The sequence below is a fragment of the Glycine max genome, chromosome 19 (genome assembly GCF_000004515.6).
Source record: "Glycine max cultivar Williams 82 chromosome 19, Glycine_max_v4.0, whole genome shotgun sequence".
Taxonomy (NCBI): Eukaryota; Viridiplantae; Streptophyta; class Magnoliopsida; order Fabales; family Fabaceae; genus Glycine; species Glycine max.
Window position 1 is genome coordinate 44,201,307 of NC_038255.2, and position 12,641 is coordinate 44,213,947.

A 12,641-nucleotide genomic window follows, 5' to 3' on the forward strand; every position below is an offset into this window, starting at 1 on the left:
AAGTAATCAAATGTCTTCCACTATTCCTAATGCCCGTACCGGTAACATTATGATTTGCAATCAATACTTCAATGCACTTTATTTATGTGGGATTCACAATTTTACATCCGGATACTTTAAAAGTGACTAATTTATTTTATAAAATAAAGTAATTAACTTTAGTTGTTAATAAGAAAAACAATTATTAATATTATGTGTATATATAATTAATCATAGAAATATTATAATAATATTAATTATTGATTTTTAAAGTGAATTGTCCACTTTAGATAAATTAAATCCGTCAATATAACATGTGTTAAGGCTTAAGTTAATTAACTTTTGAGTAACAACATGCATTTGAAAAATGCTCAAAATTTGGTACTATTCAGTAATCCACCTCAACCTATGAATTATAGTGATCAGTATTATTAAACCTTATACGTGATAAATAGGAGTATGGAGTGAGAGTCTGAGACTGAGACTGTTATGAGAAATTAAAAATATATATTTAATTATATATAAATAGTTTTTTTTTTATCATTCTTTAATTTCTTATTTGGAATTTTGATTTTTTTTCTTTTACAATTTATATTATCAGATTTTAAAAAATCTACAAAAATTTTCCAATCCACAATTTTACGTAAATTTATTTCTTTTCTTTTTTATATTTTAATTAATTAATTTTAATTATTAAATGTTAATTTACACATTATTAGAATACTGACATATCAATAGTCAATTATTAAGTCAAACAATCAACGTAAGCAAAGTTGGTTATGGGAATAAATAATGAATTTTCTAACATTTAAGAACTAAAATCATAGGAAAAAAATATGGAGACTAAAAGTAAAAGTGTGAATAAAAAATTAAAAGGAACCCAAATTGCTATTAAAATAAAAAAGACAAATCAATATAGCTAAAAGATTAAAAAACGAAAAAGACCAATTAATCAAAATTATAATAGTAAGAACTCAGGTAGACATAACATAATATATACTTCACCCATCAATTTATTTAGTTCATTTCATGTTGGCAACTAGTTCAACATTTTATTTTGACACTTGGATATTGTTCTTCCATCCTCTTATGATGATGACATTGAAATGATCAAATTGAGTGATATTGGTCGCTGGACCTTCCATAAATCAACATTAAAAGTGTCAGAGACTCACAGGATCGAGATGTAGATTCGGGCAACACCAAAATGACCCACTTTCTCTTTCAACTTATGGCTTTTCTTTTTCACTTCTGTGGTTCTATCACAAAGTTTGGACTTTGGGAGGCCTATGAATTATGATAACTATATGTCAAGTGGTTACTCATGGGTTATCCCACGTTGTAATTAAGGACTAAGGAGCAAAAATATAAAACATTATTTAACATATTGTGACTGTAGTGTACTGGTGGTAAATGTAAATAAAATAAGAGAATACCATGCCTTATTACAGTATTTTTATTTTTTTACAAACTCATATTAATAATTAGTATGATATTAGAAAAACTGGTATCATTTGTGTGGCGGGCTTTGGCCCCTCAGTATCTCTTATATAACTCTAAACTTTATAATTTATTATCAGTTACTTTATTTAATTAACAAGTTGAATATGAAATGTAAGTACCGCGCCTTTCCAATTAAACATTATAATTTGTCATAATAATAAAGTAAATAATTTATTTTATTTAACTTTATATATATATAAGAAAATAGTAATATTAAAACCTTATTAATTATTAGTGCCTTATGGGAAGATACCATTTGAATTTATTTTTTCACTACCTAAGCTTTTTGTTTCGACATAAAAAATAGGAATAAAAAACAATATATTGTTTAGACCAATAAAAATAAGACATAATGAAAACAAAATTCTTCAGTTCACCTTATTTAAATGAGTAGAAGAGTGAATAAAAAGATATAAAAAAAATGTGTAAAAACATTTCCATTTTTATATAAAAATAAGAATGAAAAAATCATGAACTCCGTGAAAAAAAGAGGGGAAAAAAATAAAAATAAAAACAAAGAATTGTTTTTTTTACATAAAGTCCCTAACTTGACTAGATGTTTTTTTACGTAGTTACACACAAAAACACTTATTACCATACACTTATTGTGCTGTAAAAAGAAATGTCATACACTTAATTATTTTTTTTCTAAATTATATTATTTTTTATTAGAAATAATTTTACTCCGAATATAATCATCATAAATGATAAAAAAAATCTTTGAATATTTAATGTAATTATATATCCAAATTTTGAATATGAAATTTTTAATTAAATTGAAAAAATTTCACGCTAATTTTCCACACACTCGATATTCATACACTTATACTAAATGAAAGATAAAATGAAGAATTTTTTTTCTTCTACATTTTGTTTTATTTAACTTAATTTTTTTCAAAAACAAACATAGGATGAATTATTTAGCTCCTCTATAAGGGAGATACATTACTATCAAAATAGTGCAATGAAATCCTCATTAAAGAATCGAGAAAAAAATTAAAAGAGAAAAAGAGTAAATATTGAATAAGAAAGGGTAAAGTCCATGTAAAAAAAAAAAAACACGATCATGTGACAGTGTAAACGACTCATGCGATCTTCTTGACTTAGGCTAGTCTCGCACTTCATCATACGACATGGGTCCTCATATGACACTCTGTCGTCAAGCTGTGGGACCCACGCACCACTAAGCACAAATACGACACTGAAAAGTGAAACCTGTTATCCCTATCCGTGCTAACGCTACTACCACCAGAGTACCACTATCCCAATTCCCAAATTCTCTTTCATAAATCATTATACTAGAAATTTAGAATACTCGCGGAATGTACTTTAAACTTACAAAAGAAAACAAAGTATTATATAGTTTTTGGTTGACCAAAATAAATAATACATTCTTTTATGAAATGAAAATATACTAAAATTTAATTTCATTTTTTTTAATGAAAATTGAAACTCTTAACTATTACCTTCATAGACAAAACATTAACAAAGATTCCAAATTAAAATTTATTTACGATAAAAAACTAATGATGAATTTTTTAATAATTTATTGTGCATGGAAAATAATGTAATAATTGATTAAATAATATTATTATAAGTTATAAAATTTGCAAGTTATCTTTTTCTTTTAATAATTTTTTTGTCTATGACCAAAAATCTTCACAAATAAAACTGTGATATTAAATTATTAATCCACAGATGATGGAGGGCATTAACTAAATAAAACTTCTCTGAAGTTACCATTCTAAAAACATTATCATCATAATATTAATATGAGATTCTGAACAAATTTTTATTTATCCAAACCCTTTAAATAAAAAAATAAATGTAATATCTATACAAGTTTTTTTTTGTCGTTATTGGTATTGATTTTCTTTTTTTGGTATTTATTGGTAAAATATTTTAGTCTTTTAAATGCATGACACACCAATTTTTTAAAATAAATGATTTTTTTAAATATCTCTCACTTTTCGGGCTGTACATTGCGAATGCCCAAAGGGCATGGAAGAGTTTTTCTTGTTATCAATATCTATTTTCTTTTTAACAAATGTCCAAAGAATTTTAGTTAAAAAATTAAAAAAATTATTTTATTGAAATATATAAAATTATTTATGATTTTTTTAACATTTATCTATGATTTTGATAATAAATATTTTTTATAAAAAAAATTCTTAACCAATTTAGAAAAACACTTTCTTTTCATCTGTACACTATGAAGAATCAACATCTATTATTTAATTTTAGTGTAGTAGAATGCGACTAACAGCGAAAAGCGATACCAACTTCTATTCTGGTATGTTCTTCTTCTTCTTCTGCCTAGAAACAAACTGAGAGAGTAGTTCACTTTCTGTATTGGTTTCTCACATTTCTATGGTTTCATTTTAGCAAAGCCACACACCCTAGAAAAAAATGGAGAGTATCTTCCTCTCCTCCTTCAAGTTTGCACTCTCCCTCTCACTCCTACTCCACTCACCTTCTTTTTCCTCTGCTCAGATCATGCAAGGTATCTTTCTTTCTTTCTTCATTCAATTCTCTTCTTGTCTTTTCTCAACACCAAATCTTTTCCAGCTCCACCACTTTTATTTACTCTGCAAATGACGTCTTGTTTTAGCAGTTGTTGTAGTTCTCTGCCTCTGCTTATCGGTTTGTTAATATTTCTGCTTTTTATTTTCTTCCTTATTTTTCTCCGCGTCTGTGCTGTGCCCGAAGGTGTTCTTCTTTGGATGAAAATCTGAATTCTGAGAACTCCTTAGCAGTTGCTTTTATCAATATTTCTCTAAAAAAATTAATGTCTTTCTGGTTTATACTTTGGATCCTATGGAGCAAAATAAATTTATTTACTATTTACCATCCTGTTTTAGAGAGATAGCGGTGATTATTGATGCTTTTGCGCAGTGTATACATTAACAATAAACAGAATAGGAAAAAAAAAATACTAAGATCTAAGCCTCGATGACAGTTGATAAATTGATTCATACTGGTTCGGTTGGATATGAGATCATCGGTTAAGATCGAGTTTTATAATGGTTAATGAATCTTTATATGAAGCTTTGTTTGTTTCTGTTTAGAAAACTTTTATGATGGTTAATCTCCTGGACTTTGTCTGCAATATTTTTGGTAGAGTTTGGAATTAATTCTATTTATTTAGGCTGCTATGAATTACAAAATATGTCATTTTAAGCAGGTTTTGTAAGTTTGGACTGTGGAGGTACAGAAAAATTTACTGATGAACTTGGTCTTCATTGGACTCCTGATGATAAGCTTACGTATGGACAAATAAGCACTATATCAGTTGCAAACGAGACACGGAAGCAATACACAACACTTCGACACTTTCCCGCTGATTCCAGGAAATACTGCTACACTCTTGAAGTTGTTAGCAGGACGAGATACCTATTGAGGGCAAGCTTCTTATACGGGAACTTTGACAATAACAATGTTTATCCGAAATTTGACATTTCTGTTGGGGCTACGCATTGGTCTACTATCGTTATATCTGATGCTAATAGCATAGAAATGCGAGAGCTTATATTTTTGGCTTCGAGTCCTACAGTAAGTGTATGCTTATCGAATGCAACAACAGGACAACCATTTATATCTACACTAGAACTTCGGCAGTTCAACGGTTCGGTTTACTATACACAATTTGAGCAACACTTCTACCTTAGTGTCTCTGCAAGGATAAATTTTGGTGCAGAGAGTGATGCTCCAATTAGGTACTTAAGTCATTCTATATGTTGCTTCATAATCTGTTCTCCTACTCATTAACATTTGAAAGAATTTTTTATAAGTGTGTGGATATGGATTAATTTTGATGGATTGAGTATGTAAGAGTATTACAGGGTCAACAAACCATATTGTTAAACATGTACACGTCCCTTACATATTGATATCCCTCTTGACTAGCCGACTAGGTAAAATCATAGAACTTTCCTTTCGTTTCAGAACTTCACAACTTTGTCATTTCAGGTATCCTGATGACCCTTTTGATAGAATTTGGGAGTCAGATTCTGTGAAGAAAGCTAATTATCTTGTTGATGTTGCTGCTGGAACTGAGAAAATTTCTACAACAGTACCAATTGATGTCAACAGAGATGAAATGCCTCCAGTGAAAGTGATGCAAACAGCTGTAGTGGGTACTAATGGATCTCTAACTTACCGGTTGAACTTGGATGGTTTTCCGGGTACTGGTTGGGCATTCACCTATTTTGCAGAGATTGAAGATTTGGATCCCGATGAGTCTAGAAAATTCAGGCTAGTACTTCCGGGTCAGCCAGATATTAGCAAGGCTGTTGTAAATATTGAAGAAAATGCTCAAGGGAAATATCGCCTCTATGAACCAGGATTTACCAATATATCTTTACCCTTTGTGCTCTCTTTTAGATTTGGCAAGACATATGATTCTTCTAGGGGACCTCTCCTAAATGCCATGGAGATAAATATGTATTTGGAGAAAAATGATGGCTCTCTAGATGGTTAGTTCTTTAATAAGAAACTACATGTGTGTGTTTTTTTAACTAACTCGCAACAATGTAGAATAACTATTTAGAAAATTTGTTGTACCATGTGGATTAATTTATGTACTATGTGAATGGGATTTTTTGTAGGAGCAACAATTTCCAATATACTTTCACACTACTCTGCAGCAGACTGGCTCCAAGAAGGTGGTGATCCATGTCTGCCTGTTCCATGGTCATGGGTTCGATGTAACTCTGATCCACAGCCAAGAATAGTTTCAATGTAAAGGTTAATTTTTTTTAGGTTATAGTCTTGCTTATGTATGGTTTCCTTCTCTAGCCCAAAAAGGAAAAGAGAAAGGATAAGTTCAGTTTATATATGTTTTAAAACTTGATAGAGAAGTGCAAGTGATCTTATAGTTAATTTGTTTTCATGGTGGTGACAGCTTGTTATCCAATAAAAACTTAACTGGAAATATTCCTTTGGATATCACCAAATTGGTTGGTTTGGTTGAACTGTAAGTTTCATCATCTTAATTTATAATATTTTTGGTACTTAGCTGTCAATGTTTCATGTTTGATCCATTATATGATTTAATCCTTTAATGCAGATGGCTTGATGGAAATATGTTGACCGGTCCATTTCCAGATTTTACTGGATGCATGGACTTAAAGATCATGTAATCCCTGATAATTTCTTCCGCTTGTCATGTTATGGTGTATGTAATAGTTACCTAAGTGCAATTTTTTCCTTTGCAGTCATCTTGAAAACAATCAATTGACAGGTGTGCTCCCAACCTCTTTGACAAACCTTCCTAGCTTGAGGGAACTGTAAGCCTTCTAAAACTTATATATCAGTCGTTTTATCAAATTGGAAACATTTATACTTCTGATACATCCAGTTATGATCTTAAATAGAATATATACCTCTGTTGATGACCCTGGTGACTGTAGTCATGTTTAAAATAATACTTAAGTTATTATGATTTATACTTTTTGCTTTATTTTGAGATAATTATGCAATGCTTATGATATTTGCAGGTATGTGCAAAATAATATGTTATCTGGAACAATACCATCAGAACTTCTAAGCAAAGATTTGGTTTTGAAGTGAGTACAGTTTCAACATTGTATCTTAAGCATAAGTTGGGACCATGCAACATTACTATAATAGAAAATGGAGGAAAGTATTGGCAGGTCTCATCTTAGAGGATAATTGATAAACATTTCTATCTTGTTAACTATTTTCTTCTAGATGTTATAATCTTTTCCTGGTTCATGCTTAGTGTTGATATCTGTAACAACATGAAACAAATTTGGCTGCTATGTAACTAGAAAAAGTAACAAGCCAAGTTTGATCCATTAAGGTGAAGATTATTTAGGAGAAAGGCCTAGAGTGTGTGTGTGTGTGTGTTTTAAAAGAAAGTTTCATGTCAATGGGCTAATATCCAATCATACTTTCTTCCCCTACTCTTCCTGTATTTTGTTCTTTCATATTTATCCTTGTCTCTTTCTTTTAGATGATTCTCGTTTAATCTTTTGGACTTTCAGCTGAATGTCATATTGCTTAGATAAACATTTAGTATCTATGAGCTAATCTTCTTAGTAATATTGGATGCTACTTTAGTATGCTTGAATTTTTTTCTCTCAGAATGAAATTACTTCAAATCTAGTTGAAAATATATTTCTTGTAAATCATTGTTTATTCTTTTGTTGCAAATTTTCTAATTATCTCTTCACCATATTTATGTGATAACCACTACTCTTTTTTCTGAACAGCTACTCTGGAAATATAAATCTTCACAGAGAAAGTAGAATAAAGGGACACATGTATGTTATCATTGGTTCATCAGTTGGAGCTTCTGTTCTACTTTTGGCTACTATTATATCTTGCTTATATATGCATAAAGGGAAGAGAAGATATCATGAGCAAGGTAGAATTCTAAACAGTTATTTATCGTGTCTGTTAGATATTTGAGATGATAAAACATGGTTTATATGTTTACACTTTTATAGGCTGCATTGATTCTCTCCCTACACAAAGGCTGGCTTCTTGGAAGAGCGATGATCCTGCAGAAGCTGCTCACTGCTTCAGTTATTCTGAAATTGAAAATGCTACAAATAACTTTGAGAAAAAAATTGGTTCTGGTGGTTTTGGAGTTGTATACTATGGGAAGCTAAAAGATGGAAAAGAGATAGCAGTTAAAGTTTTAACCAGTAATTCCTATCAAGGCAAGCGAGAGTTCTCAAACGAGGTAACCTGCATTTAATAAACCTCTCGAAGTATTCCAGCATTGCACTGTAACTTATTATTTTGCGTGTGGCATTTTCTTTTTATGATCTTTGAGATTTTGCTTTGTTTCATGGATGTAAAACATATTTGTCAATAATTGAAATAATGCATGGACCAACGGAAATTTCTTGCAGCAATCCCTTGAGAAATAAAAGTAGGTTGTGGCTAATTGGCAAAAATGTTTTTAATCTAATTTAAAAGAACAAATGAATGAATATACTCTGGCCATTACTCATACACTAATCATCTTAAAACAGCTTATTTAAAAATAAATAAAAACCTTGAGTAAAACCATGTTCTTGAACAGGACAGAAAGTTGCCCTTGCAGAAAATTGTAGCATATTTTTTGGGTATTTATCATCTAAGTTCAACTGTTGTCCCAAAGTGGAAACATGTTTTACAATGTTGCATGAGTAAATTTATAATGACTGAAATTGTGCAGAGAACTTTAAAATAACCCATCTGTCTTCCAGAAACCTTTATTTTACAGGTCAATTATTGACACAAACTGGAGGATAGACATCATTACCAAACATTTCTAGTGCACTATTCTAAACTTAGATCTGCATTACAGAGCTTTGGCTTATGGACTAGAACAAAGTGGTACCATTAAGTTATTTGGTATCCACAATCTATTCTGCAGTTAAACTTCAAGTTTTCTTCTTAAACCTATCAATCACCAATGAATTTAGAATGGCCTCTCCGAGCTTGTTTGGGATGATGGGAGGAAAGGAATTGACAAAGGAGGAATAAAATTTAGGTTGAAAGTCTGATTACATTGTTTGAAAAGATAAGAAAATGAGATCAAACGAAATGGGGGTGGCATTTTGCATTAGTTCCATAAAATACTACCTCTCCAAAAAAGAGAAAGAGTTGAGAGAAAATAAAAAATGAGTTTGTGATATTTTTAGATAATTATTTCACAGGTGAATTTATAGGTTTGCAGTTTTCTCATCATTTACCATTTCTTTCTATTTTTTTGCCTGCCCTCTTTTGTTTCTAAATAAAGCATAAAGTAGATAAAATAGTTGCAATTTTCTTACTAAATTCTATTGTAATTGAATTGATGTTTTTCTTTGATCCAGGTTACTCTTCTTTCAAGAATACACCACAGAAATTTGGTGCAGCTGCTTGGTTATTGTCGAGATGAAGAGAATAGTATGCTTGTTTATGAGTTCATGCATAATGGCACTCTAAAGGAACATCTTTATGGTAAGCCTGCATGATTTGAATCAAGGAGCAGAAATCCATATGTTCATAATTATGTCAAACTTCTTGTAGGCCCATTAGTGCATGGACGGAGTATCAATTGGATTAAGCGCCTTGAGATTGCAGAAGATGCTGCCAAAGGTTTATGATTTTTGAATTATTAAGCTAATGCATTTAAGAATATATAATTATTTTTTCTCTAATTTTCTGATTGAATGTCCCTTCTCTTATGATCAATCACACTATAATATATTCGCATGCTTGTTCAGGGATTGAATATCTTCACACGGGTTGTGTTCCTGTCGTTATCCACAGAGACTTAAAAAGCAGCAATATTCTTCTCGACAAGCACATGAGAGCCAAGGTCTCAGATTTTGGTCTTTCAAAACTTGCTGTTGATGGAGTTTCCCATGTTTCAAGTATAGTTCGAGGAACAGTAGGATATCTGGATCCTGAGTAAGGCCTTTATCTAATTTTAGTGAATTTATGTGTTTAAGCAAACAATGTTTTTGTGCCTTGATCTTAGTTGGATGACTAAGCTCAAATCGCCTTTGCCTCAGTAACCTCAAATTTGTCCTTGAAATCTTTTCTTGACAGGTACTATATTTCCCAGCAGCTGACCGACAAGAGTGATGTTTATAGTTTTGGTGTAATTCTTCTTGAACTCATATCTGGTCAAGAAGCAATATCAAATGAAAGCTTCGGTGTAAATTGCCGAAACATAGTTCAATGGGTAAGTTTTGATTTCTCTGCAACATAAATTTTTTAAGAGTATAAAGAAAGCCATCTTAGTTTTTTTCCCCTCAAATGATTTGTATAGTATTTAATTTGCAAGACTGAAAAAAGTAAGTCATATTAACATTTAACATGCACAAGAATGCATGTGTAAATTTATGAAATTGGCAAGCTATATGCTTCTTTTCTAAAATTAACCTAGCAATATTTTTAAACTATATATGTTAAATTATCTAAAACTAAATTTTGGTTGCCTGCATCGATGTTTTTCATAGGCAAAATTACACATTGAGAGTGGAGATATACAAGGTATTATCGATCCCTTGTTGCGGAATGACTATGACCTTCAATCGATGTGGAAAATAGCAGAGAAAGCATTGATGTGTGTTCAGCCCCACGGACATATGCGACCATCAATTTCAGAAGCTCTAAAGGAGATCCAAGATGCAATATCTATTGAGAGACAGGCAGAAGCATTAAGAGAAGGCAACTCAGATGATATGTCAAAAAATTCTTTTCATTCTTCCATGAACATGGGGTCAATGGATCTAGGTGGAGCTGAGAGTTACCTGTCAATTGATGAATCAATTGCACAGCCTACAGCAAGATAGATATCTCTTGTAAACAAAAGCAAAATTTTCTCTCTTTTTTTTCTTCCTCTGATTTTATTTTTTTCTCTCATTACTTCTTTTGTATGTGGAGGAGGCCTTGTTCATATGTGGTTTAATGATTGGTTCCCCTCCCAAACAAATGAACAGTATATATGTATGTATTTGGAGTTAATGCGTTCTGCCTTTGCAAGCACTGATACATTGTATACATTGAATTGCCATGGCAGGATGTCAATTTTGAATAATTATTGATTTTTTGTTTCATAGCATGATACTAAAATTCTAAAACCGTGGAGGGGAAGTAGTAGTGATTGAGGTAGAACAACATTACTATTTGTTACAAAAATTTTAGTACAAACTTGCACGAATTTTATTTGTTTACTTTTTCATTGGACAATCTTTTAAGTTCATAGACGGATTAAATTAGAGAAAGTGATTATCCCATGTCATTCGTATATGAGTTTTGTATTAACAAAATTTGCAACAATAATTATTTCCTACTGAAAGAAGTCTTACTAAACCAATGATCCTGATCATGAATTGGAGCAGGCTGATTTTAACTTCGGGCCTAGCCTCATTGTCGGCCCAAAACAATCTAAAGAGTAGAAAATAATTTTTGCACACCTTTTTTTAGTAGGTTTAATTAATCTTTAGTCCCTATATGTGTGCCAATCTTTTGTTTTAGTCCTTAAAACTCTACATTTTAATACTTATACGAGCAATTTTTAATGTTTTAGTTTATGTTAGTTTTCTAGCTTTAAATCTGTTACAGAATAGAGGCATAAGGACTAAAATGATTTTTTAAAGAGAATTGCTTGTATAATTTATGTAAAAATTAAAATGTAGAATTTTTAGGTATAAAGACAAACAAAAAATGTGCAGGTTTAGAGATTAATGATTAATTAAACCTTTTTTTCTATTTGTATTGGTCAACGCTTTTTTTTTTCTTTTAATACTTAAAATGCCCTTAAAACTTCAGAACGTAAGTTTTAGAGTTGAATTTTTTTGCCTTGACTTCCGAAACAATAATTACTAGCACAAGTTCGAGTTTTTTTTTTATTACGTTTCATAGCTATTTTTTTTTTATTACGGCACAAGTTCGAGTTTAGAAATTATAAAATTATATGAAAGGATTTGGTTTCTTTAACGTAAAAGTAAAGTAAGTAGTTTTAATTGTTGATAAGAAAATCAATAATTGACACTCCTATATGTATGCATATGCTTGTAATATCAAAAGTTTTTTTTTTTTTCATTCGCAATTGAAATTACTTTACTCTCTAAAATGGGTTGATCACTTTAAATTGTTGGATTAAAATTGAAAAGATCAAAACATAGACATGAGAGAAAGACAGAATGGTAAAAAAAATTAGAATTGGGAGATGAATAATAAGTACAAGCAAAAAACATCAATAGAAGATGAGAGGGGGAAGTGACGATAAGAAAGTTATTGAATGAAATAAATATTCACTACTTGAAGCTTCTAATTTGGGAGAAAGGATGTACAATTCATCATAGATGAAGAAAGTATTTTGAGAAGAAAAAGAATCACATTATATAAACAGAATTTAATTTAAATATACTTATAGTGTAAAAGATTTATATTTTTATTTATCTATAAATAATTTATTATAAGATTATTAAAAGAATAAACTTGTAGTCTAATTAATATAGATATGAATTAAAGTGGTATATAAATAACAAAAATGAATGAGCAAAAAATAAATGTTTTTCAAAATGTCCAGTCCGTAAATAAAAAGGAGGAAACGACTTCTGAATTCTGATAGCAATTTGGAAAGCATTAAAGAAGGAACCGCAGAAACAGGAAAAGGCAAAGAAAGGAGGGACTCCGAGTAC

General features: G+C 30.5%; 1 protein-coding gene across 2 annotated transcripts; it reads left to right on the top strand.

The window, feature by feature from the left end:
• The first annotated feature begins 3,684 nt into the window (after window positions 1–3,684).
• LOC100784017 (probable LRR receptor-like serine/threonine-protein kinase At1g67720) lies at window positions 3,685–11,051 on the top strand. Of its 2 annotated transcripts, XM_006604486.3 has the most exons (16): window positions 3,685–3,775; window positions 3,868–3,985; window positions 4,667–5,198; window positions 5,452–5,957; window positions 6,090–6,222; window positions 6,386–6,457; window positions 6,551–6,619; window positions 6,699–6,770; window positions 6,981–7,049; window positions 7,719–7,873; window positions 7,956–8,194; window positions 9,318–9,444; window positions 9,514–9,582; window positions 9,711–9,897; window positions 10,039–10,174; window positions 10,452–11,051. In XM_006604486.3, exons 2-16 carry the CDS (start codon window positions 3,892–3,894, stop codon window positions 10,785–10,787), a joined length of 2,796 nt encoding a protein of 931 aa, XP_006604549.1. In that variant the 5' UTR covers window positions 3,685–3,775; window positions 3,868–3,891; the 3' UTR covers window positions 10,788–11,051. The 2 variants fall into 2 exon arrangements, with proteins under 2 accessions (XP_006604549.1, XP_006604550.1); XM_006604487.3 differs by lacking the exon at window positions 3,685–3,775 and having other exon boundaries at window positions 3,787–3,985.
• Window positions 11,052–12,641: the final 1,590 nt, after the last annotated feature.